The following is a 15,333-nucleotide window of genomic DNA, read 5'->3' as shown; positions in this document are numbered from 1 at the left end:
TTACATTATATGTATGTACGTATAGGAATAATCAAAAGAAATGGCAAAATGAAACTGAAAGAACGAATATGAAAACTCAAATAAAACTCAAATGAACTTAAATTAGAGCTTATGCAAACACACACACACATACATATACATAGATACACAAAATGGTATATGCTGTATGCTTATGTGTGTGTGTGTGTGTGTATATGGAAATCTGTAACTAGTTCAATTGGAAAAATTGAGTTGCCTTCACAAAATAACACAAAAAGAAAAGAAAGAACAAGAAGAAAAATCAAAAAACGGTTTATCTTGCTTGCTTTCTCTGCTGTACTCTATATGTGTGTGTGTGTGTGTGTGTGTGTGTGTATAGGTATGCCTGTCTGCATTTATGTATTTGTATGTATGCATGTGTGAATAAGCCATATGCAAGTGTAAAGCAACAACAATAAAGTCAGTAAAACGCTTATCGTATACATACAAACAAAACACCCATACACCCACACAGCCACACTTACACCCACACCTACACATACACACACACACAGAGAGAGATATGAGCCAAAATTCGGTCAGTGGTTTAATCATTGAAGTAAAAGCGAAAGCTTCCGCTGTACATGGACGAATACACAGTTAGCATCTGGCGCCTGTGTGTATGCAATGATTTTTTTTTTAGCAAGTACTTTGACACTATTTCCATACAAAGTATGGACTATGCATGTGTGAGTGAGTATAACTATGTGTGTGTGTGGATGTATTGGTGTGGCCATTGTAATGTTGCTATTGTTGGCTTTTAATCTAGTTTCTAGTAATTGCATTGACTGACTATGACGAATGAACTCTGACCCAACAGCGCGTGAGTATTTCAATAGGAAGGAAACCATGAACAAAGTTAACTGCAAATTTGTTACCATACACACACACACACACACACGCACACTTACACACACACACACATTTAGCAGCAACAACAAGAACATTAAACAGCAACAGTAATAAAAAAACAAACAACAGTTCAATGAAACTCATCATTAACCCAAAAAACAACAAAAGTCAACAATAAGTGGAGACAAACAAAAAACAATCCAAATATATTGAACTCAAAAACAGTGATTACATTCATTTCGAACAATAACAAATTTCAACTGTGTCTGCGAATGTGTGTATATGCACAACTCAAAAATTATTAATTACTTTTGTAAAAAAAAAATTATTAATTACTTTTTCCGAAATCAAATCAAATTCAGACTGTTAGAATAGGTTTGAGCTGCTCACAGAACCAATTCATTATTTAGCCTTGTAATAAAACAACCTTCCATATTTAGAGTGCTATATAGTATTCTCAAATGAATTAATGGAACTCTAGGCTTTAAGTTCCTCTTAGAATGACATAGGAATATATTCTTAGTTTAGAAGCTTTTTAAGACAAAATATTCTTAATTCAAACAAATGTTTTTGATTTAAAAAGTTGCTACAAGATGTCTTTTGGTGTTTCTTATCCAAAAACTAGCGAATACTAGGGCTTAACAGAATAACTTTCTGCATATATAACTAATTTAGTAGTCGTAATTTTCAACATTGTTGGACAGAATGGTGAATTTCTTGGTTTCTGAGATATACAAATGTTTCTTTTAAAATAATAATAAAACCAACTTTTCAAAATATTGAAGATAATTTTAATTAAATAGATTTAAAGTAAAATATTGTGGAATTTCTTGGTTTCCAAACTGAAAATTTATTTTCACTAAAAATTTAATCGAACTAAGTCACTAAAAAGTGATAGATCTTTTACTGGCCCAATAAAGTATGCAATGGCATTTGAAATACTCAATTATTGAAAAATTCACAATTTTAATGTCTTCTTAGTGATTTTTAAATGTTTTTGAATAAATATTTTGTTTTTTTTTTCTATTTAAAATACAAGCTTTCAAGTCGTTCTGAATTGGATGACTAAATAATGTAAGATGGCTGTCAAAAGGCAACAAAGCAAGTGGGGAGTTCATATCATTTTGGAATCGAAAAGAAGAAAAAACTTGAATATATTTTTCATGGTTCTGCTTTTAACTTTTTAATCATTCTTTTTTGTCTATGAAAGAAGCAAATTTAATTACATATTTTAAAAATCTTTAAATATATTCATTGAATGATCTTTGCCCTCTAAGGTATGCAATAAGCAATTCAAAAAGTCGCTCTAAGAAAATTTTGTATAAAGAGAATATTTAAATTCCAAGGCAAACAGGATGTTCTAAATTTTTGAAAACAATGAATACTTTTCCTTTCAATTGCATATTTAAGTGGGCAAACTTCCGTCGTTTTATAGCCCTAGTTCCGCCTATGAATATATGGCTTTGGAGTTCATTTGTTTTACCAAAAAAAAAAAAAAACACCCTTTTTTGCATATACACACACACATGCAGTTGAAACAGTTGACGGTTATTATGGATTATGTAAATTATGTACAAAAAATTAACAATACAATTGACAAGACACGGAAAAATTCGCGCACACATAAATTAAATTGTGATAACAACAAAAAACATAAAACCAACCAAAAAAAAACATACATAAATAAAATTTCAAATCGAATTAAATCGAGTCATTAAAACAAATGGAATATTTTGAAATATAAATAGTGACAAAACATATGGACATACCGTTGGTCGTTGGTAAATGTTCCAAATGCTCCAGGACCGCTGACACGGCGCTGTGTGTGTTTAACGTGCATTTTTTGTATCTACCACCACCACCAGCAGCAGCGCTTCATTTGGATAACGGTGGAATTTTTGCGCTTTTTTTTTTGGGGTTTGTTGGTTGGAGATGTGTGTGTGTAGAATTTTTTATCGGCAACAGAGTTACCGTTACACACGCTGCTTACTGACGCTTTGAGCTGACGCTTTGCGCTGCTGACGTTGCCGTCCTCGTTGTCGTCTGGCTAACTTTGTGAGGTTATATATATGTTTGTTGTTGTTGTAGGGTTTTTTTTTATGATTGCTGCAATTGGTGCAGCTGTAGTTATTGTTGTTGTTGTTGTTATTATTTTGTTTGCTGTTGTTGTTGTTGTTATTGCCATTGAACACGACGCCCCGCCAGGCCTGATGCAATTCTTAACCTTGTCATGGGCATGATGTTAGACCCATGTACGTGTCTGTGTGTGTGTAGGTGTGTAGGTGTTCGGGTTCGTGTGTGTGTGTGTGTGTGTGTGTATGTTAGAGTGGGTGCAACTTCCGTTTCGATTTTTTGGCATTAACCAACACACATGAACCAAAAATAATTGCTTTTCGTTGTATATATATGTAAAAGGCGTGTGTTTGTGTGTGTGTTAGGACCTAGTCACTCTGTCATCGTCTAGGGACAGGGCAGGAGGAGAAGGAGGTTAGGGGGAGGGTTTAAGGAGTTAGTAGAAGAACTTTTCACTAGTTTCAACTTTAGTCTGGTGGGTTATAAGTAGGTTTTGGGACACAGGTATTTTATATGTATATATATATATATATATATTGTGTGTGTGTGTGTGTGTTTGTATGTCTTAGTCAGGCCTCTAAATTAGTAGTTGGTTTTTTGGGTTTTCTTTTCTTTTTTGTTTTAACAGCACTAGTTTGTATTGCTTATGGTTCTCGTTACGTTATGATAGATGGTTGTTGGTTTGGTTGTTGTTGTTGTTGTCGCTTTTGTTGGTTTTACCTTCTTGTTGTTGTTGTTGTTTTTTGTTTGACGTTTGAGGTTATGTAAATATAATAATACCATATGTTGCTATTTAGTTAGTTATATATATATTTTTATAGTTTTAGTTACAGGGTTCTTCTTCTCGTTCATTCTTTTTGCATTCGTATTTTTAATTAGTCGTTTTGTACTTTGGATTATAAATGTCGTTTATTATATTCTTTTTTGAGTAGGTGGCGATAACTGGGCGAGAACGACGAGGGTGGTAGTGGGTGGAGTTGGTGGAGTTGGTGGTGGTGGTGGTGGTAGGAATCCCTATCTCTTTTTGGTTGTCTTGAAGGTGGGCAGATACAGGATCAGGACAGACAAGATAGAAAGACAGAGAGTGAGTGAGCGAGAAAGACAGATCGTTGAATAATTTATCACAAAATCAACAACTTTAGGCGGCTTCTTCTTATCAGTTATCTAAGGTCCTGGTTGAAAAATTTTTCGTTGCTGCTGCTGCTTTTACTCCTGCTCCTTGTGCTCCTTCTACTACTATTATTATTTGGTCGTCGTTGTCGTCGTCGTCGTCGTCGTGAAAGTTTAATGAACGCAACGGTATTCTCTGTAGTTTTTTTTCTTTTTTTTTTGGTTGCTTGTGGTTAAATTTTTTGTTGTATTTTTTTATATTTTTGTATGAGTCAAGTTAAGGCGTTATGGTAGGCTGGCAGGCAGGACAGGGCAAGGCGTGGGGCGTGGCTGCCTGTGCCAAAAAAAAGTTACGTCAAGCCACGCACACAAGAAACCCAGAAAAAGCAGGCAAAAAGTTAGTTTATTTATAAATTCACGTATTTATCTCGTTCCTCTATATATACATATGAATGTATATATTTATGCGTGTGTATGTATGTATTTTGTACATATATATATGTATGTATGTTAGTAGCTCAAGCAACACGCGAAGGATACGAATATCTCGTGGCGTCGCGTCGCCTCACTTTTCCTTAAACTTTTCGACGTTGTCGTCGTCGTCGTCGACGTCGTCCTTTAGTTTCGCTTAATGCATTAATCTGTTCGTTAATTTTTTATGCAATTATAAAGGCCTAGGTCGAGGGCTTTATAAAAATAAATCCATAGAATAACTAATTTATATGTATATATTGTATATAGTTTTCTATAAGGTATATATATATGTATAGAGAGAGGCAACTACTTGGTAGTTTTTACTTTTATTTTTTCTTTTTGTTTTTTCAATTAGTTGAGTCGTGCTTAATATTTGATTTGCTCTATGTATCTCTACAAACTACGAGGTTTTCGTTTAGTCTAGCTCAATAATTTTTTCGGGTTTAATCCTTTAGTTTTTGAGGGGGTTGGAGGGTAAACGGCAACGAACTACAATTTGTTTATTTTATATAGGTTTTTTTCGTTATATATATTTCCTTGGTTGGTTTTTGTGTGTATGTTGTTGTTTTTTTATGTAAGCATTTGTAACAAACTTTTTAACTTTTGGGTTCGTTTTTGTGGTTTTTCTTTTTTGTTTTATATTTGCAGGTACTTTGGTTTTTTATTTAACGATTTCTTTTTTGTTTTTTTTTTTTGTTAGGCGTTGGATTAATTTTAATGCAGAGTTTTCGGTTTGTCTATGTTGATTTTTACTTTTTAGGCTTTCGTTTCGTCTTCTTGCTTTTTTGCCTTTCCTTTTGTTTGGTGTCTCTTTTTATTTTTCGTTCTATTTGATTATGTAATTATGCTTTGGTTTTTCTTATACGTTATTGAACGGTATGTGTGTGTGTGTATGTGTGTAGGTGTGTGTCAGTGTGTCTGTGTTATATGTCATATACATATATTTCTTGTTGTTTTTTTTTCCTTTTTCAGCTGCTGCTAAAGACGTAAGTGGTTCGTCATCAATACACAAAATCAACCGAATGCGTGTGTGTGTGTGGGCCTATGCGAATGTATGCGTGTGTGTGTGTGTGTGTGGGTGTATGAATGGCGAAATTTAAACAAATTATTTACACACACACACAGTGACACACACATGCAGAGCGCGAGTCACAGAGACACCCACCACGGTGTTTTTTTTTTTTTGGGAAGGGGCAAGAGGAGCAGGAAGTTTTCAGGTTAAATCAATGCTTCTTTTGACCTCTATTACATTACACATACATTCCTTCTCCTCCCGCACCTGTGCCGAAATTTTCTTTTCTTTTTTTTTTTTGCTCCGTGTGGTTACGGCACCTCAAGTTATATATGTATATGTATGTATGTATGTATGTTATATACGAACGAAAAGTTTTTTTTTATTTTACTTTCTCTTAACACGTTTCGATTTTTGTGCTTTTTTGTTGGTTTTTGGTTTTGTTTTTATCACATTTTTTAAATAAATTATGTATGCATTTTGTTGTTCTTCTATTTTTTTTTTTTATTTTTGGGCAGCAGCGCACTTAAACTTGCTATTGAAATCGCTTGGTTTCTTTTATTTTTTTATATAACGAACGAAACGGCTGGTGGCGCTTGCTGGTCCTGCTGCTGCTGCTCTTGCTGCTGCTGCTGCTGTTCTATGCGAACACGACGACACGAACGAACTCAGCGAGACAAGTGAAACTTCGCCTGGCCCTACTGACGTGCGCCGTGGTGAGCCTGTGAAAAATTCGCCTGAAAATCGATAAGGACACAGACAAGCAAAAGCAAAGTTCCAGGCAGGCAAAGTCACAAAAGCACATTATATTCAACGCAAAATAAAGGGAATGAGATGCGCGGGGGGTGGGGGATTTGGGGGAATAAAGTGAAATCAAGAGCACGTTGTGGGAGGACAAAGTGAAAGTGCACATGAACTCAATAACATGAATAACAGTATAAGGCTAAACAAAAAGGACACTCTAAAATGTGTTGATTAAAGACATTCTATGGCTAATTCTTCAATTTTTAAATTAGAAGTAGTATTATTAATATATATTCTTTAATAATAGTCGCAAAAAAAACCATTTACAAAAGTATTCCTAAAAACAAATTCAATTTTTAGATTTTTCTTCAACTTTGAACATTTAAATATTACTAACAAGTTAATCATACGCAGTGTGGTCTTAGTCATTGCATGGAAAACAATTATCTATAAGATGTTGTACATTATGTTTTAAACAAATTCAGTTTCTAAAGCTTTAAATTCACAATTTTGACTAATATATTAATCATACGCAGTGTGGTCAATATATAGTATATGTTTCCTTTTTATTATTAACCATTTTCACGCCTACTAATATTAAAAAGTCTTAATTATTATGTTTAAATTAAAAAATTTATTACAATCATTTTCAACTATGATTTTAAAATGTCATTGTTACTAATACATCAAACAATATATTAATCATACGCAATGTGGGCTTGGTTAGGCATCATAATCAAAATACTTAATGCCTTATCCCAAAATGTTCTTCCATTATTCCAACAACCTCTTAATGTTTATAAAAAATCTTTTAACTGTTAATTTAATATAAACTCAAGAACATCACGCATACGTAACATGTACAGTGCTCAGTTGTAACAATATTTCCGTCCACCACTGTGAGTCTCACACCTAAAGGCAGTGACGTTTAGTTCTTGCTGAAGAGAGTGTGTGAGAATGCGAGTGCGCATTTGTTTGTCCAAGACGAAGCTCTATCTCTGCTCAACAACAACAACAACAACAACAAAAAGTCCTTGCGCTCCCACTTGCCTGTCATTGTCATCGTCATGCCGAAGCCGAAGCCGACACGAGGCCTCACTGTGAATGAATATTCACATCAACAGAAGCAGCAGCAGCAGCAGCAGCAAAAGCAGCAGCGGCAGCTGAAGCTGAAGCAGCGGCATCAGCTGTGTGGACTTTAACATTTTGCCCATTGTGTGCCGAGGCGGCATTGGCTTTCAAGTAAACAAAAAAAACAACAAAAAAAAAACAAGAATTACATGTGCGCAGGGCTTGAATTACAGTGGGTATTGGCATTTAATGGGCAACAACAATAAACATTAACACTGAAAACAAATAAATATGATAAGCTAAGGGCAATTGGAAAACACTTTGTGATCCTCCGCGTACATTAAAGTTGCCAAAGAAAAATGTTTTTCGCAGCTTGAGCGAGGGCAGTTTCTGACATTGGCCGGCAAACCAATGTCGGGTATTACCAATGCTATCCCTGGACAATATACAAATCTCAGCCGAGCGCAATTTCTCCTCACCATGGACAAGCAACTCTTCTATGGGTATGCTAGCAGTTCTTTGATTATAGGCATAATCGGCTTGTTGTAAAATTTCATTAGAACTCGAACGTATATAGACATTAAATCCGGCAACATCTGCAGCAGTGGAGACAAACCAGCTTAGTGTCAAATTCCCGGCTTTGTTGCTATAGAAAAGGATTAATTCCTATTAGTAAATTATAGTTAAAGGATCTCCAACGACATTCACTTACGTTTGAACCGCACGGAATCGTACATCGGTGAGTTGTTCATAGTCTTTGCCGGAGTACATCTCCTGTTCATCCTCCGTACAATGCAAATACTCATCTTCTAGTTGCCAAATGTATTTCTCCTTAACCACTTTGGGTGTCTGGCATTGTACGTTTTGCAAGTCCTCACTGGGAATGGTTTGCTGCAATATGTAATGCTTAAGTGGCCTGACATTGCAGCCACAATGTAGGGGATTCTCAGACATCAACACTTCACTGCCATTCCGCATACTGCCCACCAATATGATCGGAATATCTTCTAGGCTATTGTTACGTAGATCTACATGAGTCAAAGATTTAATTTTCACCAAGTTACCAAAAGGTATATGATAAATCTTATTATACGACAAGTCCAATCGGCTTAAATTCTGAGGTAGATCAAAAATATGCTCTTCCGACATCAGATTGGCCAATTCATTGTGGGAAATATCCAATTGCTGCAGTGAAGTGAAATTGGACAAAACACCGCGACGCAAGTCATTGATTTGATTGTGCGACAAATTCAACTTGAGCAGTTTCTTTGTGCCAAATGTCAGGTCATAGGTCAATACAGGCATTTGATTGTAACTCAAGTCCAGATACTTCAGATTATAGGGTATATACTGGTGGGAGGGAAAGGTTTTTTTGGTCACAAAACTAATGCGATTGTGACTTAAATTGAGAGTCTCCAAGCTAAGCAAATCATCTAGCACACCATTTGTCTTGTTATCCAATTTGGAGAGAGTATTAAAAGACAAATCCAAAGAACGCAACGATGGCAGACCCAGAAAGATGTCGGTCTGCAGCTGACTTAAAGCATTTGAAGATAAATTCAAGGTAAGCAATTGCAAAAGTCCCTCAAAAGCTCGTTTGCTGCAAATGAGTTGAAATTTAAAAACGCATATTGATTGGAAAATCAGATTTACTCACCTTATATCTTTCACCTGATTGCCATAAAGATTTAACTCAAAGAGAACTGGCAATTTGCCAAATGCACTGCGCTCTAGTGTGGTTATATTATTATATTCCAAACGCAAATACTGCAAAGTAGACATAACAGCTATGGCATCCGATGGCGGCTGAGTGATTCCATTGTGTTGCAGCATAAGACGTTGAACCACCAATAAACCGATAAAACTCTGACCATTCAAATTATCCTCAAGTTGATTATAACTTAAATCCAAATAGATTAATGAGTTCATCACTGGCCATGTGCCAGCTGGTACGGATGTAATGTTATTATGACTTAAATAGAGTTCATTCAATGAGATGGGCAATTGGAATAATTTCTCCAAGCGGTTATTATTTAAATTCAACTGTCGCATGCTAGTTAACTTGGCCAGTGATCCCCTCACTATGTTAACCAGTTGATTATAACTTAAATCCATTTCCAGCAAAGTGGGCAAAGTACCGAATGTAGAGGACTTGATCTCGGTCATTGAATTGTAACTCAAATCAATAGAACGCAATGAGAAAAGAGTTTGAAAGACGCCATTAAATATGCTGGAAATATTATTATGCGACACATCAATCGTATGCAGCTCATAGAGTTTTGGGAAAGTGTTCTTTGGTATATCCGATATTAGATTATGCGAAGCATTTAAAACCTTCAGACCCGACATATTCTGAATAGGTATCTGAAGAGTAAGAAATATTATAAGTGTGAGAGACAGACTTCAATTTGTATAGGTGTTTCTTACCTGTGCCAAATTGGTTAAACCATTGTAGCTCAGTTGGAATATGGTAGCAAAAGTCGTCTCATCGAAACTGCGTCGTGAAAAATTGGTCAAACGATTGTGGGATAAGTCCAGCGTTGTGATATTCACACAATTTTCAAATGCTCCAGTTTCTATTAGTTCCAGGGCATTGTGCGACACATTTATTACCGCCTGATAAATGTCCTTGAAGGAATTTTTTTCAATTTTGGTAATATTATTCTCCGCTAAATCTAGTAACTAAAGGAGACGACATTTTAATATGATTTGACATAGACAATAATTTGATTTTCTATCTCACCTCCACATAGTTCATTTGTGTAAACATTTGATACTCAATCTTAGTTAACTTATTCCTGGCCAAGTCTATGGTTCCTATGCGCGCCACTGAACCAAATGTGCCTCGGCCTATTTCCACCAATTGGTTGTCACTTAAGAATAGACGTCGCAGAAAACGCATGCCACGAAAACTATTAGCGTCAAGGCGTGTTATATTGTTGTGGTCCAAGTGTAGCACCTTCAGTACTGAATTTCTTGCAAATGTGCCACGACTTAGCTCATTAAGAGCATTATGTGAAACATTGCACCAGCCCAGTTTGGTTAGATCCGATATATGTTGGGCTTCCAGTTTCTTAATATTATTGTGACTAATATCCAAAACCTCAAGTTCTCGCAGATTCTTAAATTGATTACGTTTTAGATTCTCCAATTGATTACCATGCAAATCCAAAGTTTTTAGTTTTCTGAATGGTTGAAATGTCTCAATAGGTAGGTCATTCAATTTGCCATTAATTAAACGAAAAATGTCCAGTATATTGGTAATTGGCTGGCCAACAAACAAATCTTTAGGCAACTGCTCAAAAGAATGGCCATCTATTATTAGTTGAGTGGTTTTACCAAGGATCTGCACAATAAAATAATTATATTAACTTCAAGAGACATTTAGTTTAAGGTTGACATAATATTTACACCGAATCCCAATTGCCCCACTTGACTGAGGTTCGTGTGTCGTAAATGCAATTGCTCCAGCGTGTTATTGACGCCATAAAACACATAATCCTCAATGGTGGCCAACGGTGTATCCTCTATTATGAGCAAACGGGCCTTGGTATGGGCAAACACAGGACCATATAGGCGTACTAAAAGGAGATTGGGTAAGTCAGATCATCTGATCATAATGGCGGGAAGATAATGCTTACCAATGTTTGCTTTGTATATGGTCAGCTCTTCGACTGGCATATTCAGGGCAGCTAAATTTTGAAGGGCCACCGAAAGTGTGGCCAAGTTGGCATTTTCACAGCGCACATAAAGCCCCTGATCACTCCCCTTGGTACATACGCAGGGGAATAACACTTGAGGTCTGTTTTTGGAAAAGGAAAATAATGTTAAAAATGTATTTGGCAATCAACAGGTAACTTACTTTTTGGGACAAAGATATTTGGGCTCCCCGTAAACATATTTACCAACAGCCACTGCGCAGAAGCAGAATTGCAGCAGTATAAGTGTGCGCATGCGTAACTGAGTCATGGTGGAGCTTTGTTGGGTCTCTAATTTGGTTGTCGTTAGTGCTGCAGTATGCCCATGATTTAAGCAAGTTTGTGGCTTAAGTCTTTTGTTCGGTGACAAAAAAAAATTTAGTTAATATAATTATATATATAAATTAGATACCAGATAAATATAAATAAACTCTTTTGCAAATGTATTACAATTATGTACCTTTATGGATAACCAGACTCTGATATCACTTTTGCTTTTACTCTTGTGCTTGTTGCGTCGCTCGCGCAACAGGTTATTGTCTTTCTTTCTCTTGACTTGCTCGACTAACCACTTAATAACAACAACTCGCAGAGCTTTGTGCGAAAGCCTTGGCCAAGCAAATTTCGTTTGAAGGCCATTTAACGTGTATTTCCCGATTTGGTAAAAAATATATATATATATACATGTATCAGAAAATAAATTTATTTGTTTAAATTCTTCCTGGTAGAATTAACTGCCTATCGATAGGTTTGCTCTGTCTGCACAATCGGAAGAGAATGTATATCGATGAACAGCGAATTGGAAAAAAATCAAATTCTCAGCGAATTCAAATAATTTGACCTGCTTTGAATGTTTTTCCTTTTCCCCATGAAATTAAATAATTTAAACAAAAAACTATTTTTTTCAAAACTTTTCTCTATTGTTAATAATATACTTAAAAACAATACGGCGGTTATTTAAACATCAACAAGTTCGCGGCTTGCTCAATTCGCCGCCTGAAAATGGTAGCGCTCAAATAGCGGGACATTGAGAGCTGCGGCTACCACTATTTTGAAGTGGCTGCAAAATAACATGCATATTGAAATGTCGGGAAATAGGGATGTAAGCGACTCCCGTGTGTTGTTGTTGTATTTGTAGAGTGACCGAAGATATTTGGTGTGTGTTTCGCAGCAAAGCGAAAAGAATTTAATTTTCTCAAAAGTTTTTCCATATTTTCAACAAAATTGACGTTAAGCAAACGTAAGTAGCTATAGACAATTAGGTTTTGGGGTTACATGTGTAAAATTAGTTGTGTTTTAAAAAGGCGCGCATTTTGGTCGCCATCACGCTATGCACTGTACCAACAGGGAGAAATACTGACTTCGCCCGTTTTAGCCGCCATCCGCCAATTGACCAATCAGAGCGCTTGTTACACACACTAAACGCAAATAGCGTATACATACACGTCTGTCTGCTTAAGTATTGGTGACAAGGGAGAACGCGAGTTCTTCCAAGCCTTTGTAGGGTTTTTGTTTTTGTTATTTAGTGCGTGCGTAGAGTTTTCCTAATCAGAATTAACCCCCATTCCACGCCCGCCCCTTCTCTATTTTAGTATAAAATGAGCTACGCTGCTGATGTCTTAAATTCCGCTCATCTGGAACTACATGGAGGCGGCGATGCCGAACTACGACGGCCTTTTGACCCCACCGCTCATGATCTGGATGCCTCATTCCGTTTGACACGGTTTGCCGATCTGAAAGGACGCGGCTGCAAGGTCCCACAGGAGGTTCTCACCAAACTGGTGTCAGCCCTTCAGCAGGATTATTCGGCCCAGGATCAGGAAACGCAGTTTATGAATGTAGCTATTCCCAGAATCGGTATTGGTTTGGACTGTTCGGTGATACCACTGCGCCATGGCGGTCTGTGCCTTGTCCAGACCACGGATTTCTTCTATCCAATTGTTGATGATCCCTACATGATGGGTAAGATTGCCTGTGCGAATGTCCTAAGCGATTTGTATGCCATGGGCGTAACTGATTGCGATAATATGCTCATGTTGCTGGCCGTCAGCACAAAGATGACGGAAAAGGAGCGGGATGTGGTGATTCCCTTGATCATGCGCGGCTTTAAGGACTCTGCTTTGGATGCCGGCACCACTGTAACTGGTGGCCAGAGTGTTGTGAATCCATGGTGTACAATTGGCGGGGTAGCCTCTACCATTTGCCAACCAAATGAGTACATTGTTCCTGACAATGCTGTTGTTGGAGATGTCCTGGTCTTGACCAAGCCCCTTGGCACGCAGGTGGCCGTCAATGCCCATCAATGGATCGATCAACCCGAACGCTGGAATCGCATCAAACTGGTTGTGTCTGAAGAGGATGTCCGCAAAGCCTATCACCGGGCAATGAACTCCATGTCGCGTCTCAATCGCACGGCTGCTCGCCTTATGCACAAGTACAATGCCCACGGGGCCACCGATATAACCGGCTTTGGCCTTCTGGGTCATGCCCAGACATTGGCTAACCATCAAAAGAAGGATGTTTCCTTTGTCATCCATAATCTTCCAGTGATTGCCAAGATGGCGGCTGTGGCCAAGGCCTGTGGCAATATGTTCCAGTTACTGCAGGGTCACTCTGCCGAAACCTCCGGTGGGCTGCTCATCTGCTTGCCACGTGAACAGGCTGCTGCCTATTGCAAGGACATCGAGAAACAGGAGGGCTACCAGGCCTGGATCATTGGCATTGTTGAGAAGGGCAACAAGACCGCTCGCATCATTGACAAGCCACGAGTCATTGAGGTCCCCGCTAAGGATTAATGTTCCATCAGGTTGATGAATCGACAGAGGCCGCTGAGGAGTAACTTCTTAAGTAACTGTAATTTTAAAGTAACATCCCCAACACCAATGATTTGTGTCAACTTGGTTCTTTGTTTTTTTTTTTATAATCTTGCTTTCGTGATCAAGAAAGAATCTTACCTTTAATGAATATCGCTTAAACTGCAATATGATTGAATAAAAATTTTCACAACAAAAAGTGGTTAAATCTTTGAAATTTCTTAAATACCAACACAACTAGTAGTTTGGGAGTTCACGAGTCATCAATAAAGGATATTTAACAATATTGTAACCAACTAGAGATAAGTTGAAGTCTAAAGTTAAATCAGTTTAAGATCAGATCAAGGATAAACTAACAATAAGATAATGATGACTGTCCGAATATATATATTAATACTGCGTAGATTTGTTTTATGACATCCGTTTTGTATCATATGTATGGACACCCATAGATTTCCTTTCGAAAAGAAATCTCATATTTTAAAAATTCATTACTTTTTCCTTGTCTTGATTCAACCCAGGCAGACTGTATGACTTAGTGTCCCCACTGCAATTCAATGATTTCATGATTTGATACCGATAAATGATCTCAGAATCGTAGGTAGTGATGAATTCCTATTTAAAACTTGAAAAACTATTGCCTCAAGCTCTAATCATTAAGATGAAGTCAATCGAAATTCTAAAGAATTTTTCACGATTTCTTTTATATGTTTAAAAATATCAATTTCATAAGAAATGGCTTTAAGTTCGGATGCATCTGTCATGTGAACGCAACGACTTAATGATGGAAACCTCAACCGAAACCGAATCACATCACACCCAGCTAAAGCGGAACCATAAAGATCCAGTCAACACATTTTCACTCAAAGCACGGCAGGACGCATTCTATGCGAAATTTTCTTGAAGTAGTAGAGGAATTACCTGCTAAAGTAACCTAAACACTGTTCACACCTAATTAGAGCAAGGAAAATAAAAACAATGTGGAAAAACGTCTTCAACATTCATCTCATGGATGCGTTAAGAGCCATTGTGTGCTACTCAAATCCAGGACACCAAACAAACATAGTTCATTATGCTTTGGTCTTGATTAAGCAATTTTTCAATCTAAGTTTATTCTTCAATGGTCGCTTACAAAAAGTTACCTCTTTATATCTCTTCCAGGAGGTCTCAAACTTGACATTCCAATTATTTATAGCATACTTTAAGGATTCCAAAACTTAGATAACGTCTCATTGCAAAGGTAAATAATTAAAAGAAAGGGTATTCCCAAATACATTCAGAGTTCTGCAATATTTATCAATCGCAATTAGCATTAGACCTGTTGAGACAGGCGAAAAAGAAAAAGCTTTTCTGTTCACTCGATGAGCTTTGAACTGAGAGAATTGATGCTCACACGCTGATCGTGGTGAGCGAAAGCGAACAGGTCCGTTCAGTCTGGTAGAGATTCGAGATCGCTGGTGGCAAGTGA

General features: G+C 37.1%; 3 protein-coding genes across 10 annotated transcripts in view; 1 reads left to right on the top strand and 2 right to left on the bottom strand.

The window, feature by feature from the left end:
* The window catches only part of LOC6638247, a 31,371-nt gene extending 27,703 nt beyond the window's left edge, over positions 1-3,668 (bottom strand). For all 8 annotated transcript variants that reach the window (XM_047009507.1, XM_047009508.1, XM_047009509.1 and 5 more), the window contains exon 1: positions 2,640-3,668. In XM_047009507.1, the coding sequence (XP_046865463.1) occupies positions 2,640-2,710 (71 nt within the window). In that variant the 5' untranslated portion in view covers positions 2,711-3,668. The remainder of the gene's footprint in view (positions 1-2,639) is intronic.
* Positions 3,669-7,576: 3,908 nt separating this feature from the next.
* Positions 7,577-11,740, bottom strand: LOC6638248 (chaoptin). Its single transcript, XM_023176761.2, has 9 exons — positions 11,513-11,740; positions 11,217-11,405; positions 10,996-11,156; positions 10,766-10,935; positions 10,098-10,700; positions 9,782-10,036; positions 9,012-9,718; positions 8,067-8,954; positions 7,577-8,000 (listed from the first exon to the last, which is right to left on the bottom strand). Exons 2-9 carry the CDS (start codon positions 11,321-11,323, stop codon positions 7,601-7,603), a joined length of 3,291 nt encoding a protein of 1,096 aa, XP_023032529.1. The 5' UTR covers positions 11,324-11,405; positions 11,513-11,740; the 3' UTR covers positions 7,577-7,600.
* A 432-nt stretch (positions 11,741-12,172) lies between these two features.
* Positions 12,173-14,064, top strand: LOC6638323 (inactive selenide, water dikinase-like protein). Its single transcript, XM_002061292.4, has 2 exons — positions 12,173-12,292; positions 12,645-14,064. The coding sequence occupies exon 2, from the start codon at positions 12,651-12,653 to the stop codon at positions 13,845-13,847; it is 1,197 nt and encodes a 398-aa protein (XP_002061328.1). The 5' UTR covers positions 12,173-12,292; positions 12,645-12,650; the 3' UTR covers positions 13,848-14,064.
* The last annotated feature ends 1,269 nt before the right edge of the window (positions 14,065-15,333 follow it).

The sequence above is a fragment of the Drosophila willistoni genome (assembly GCF_018902025.1).
Source record: "Drosophila willistoni isolate 14030-0811.24 chromosome 2L unlocalized genomic scaffold, UCI_dwil_1.1 Seg139, whole genome shotgun sequence".
NCBI lineage: Eukaryota > Metazoa > Arthropoda > Insecta > Diptera > Drosophilidae > Drosophila > Drosophila willistoni.
This window is presented reverse-complemented; position numbering and strand designations above follow the sequence as displayed.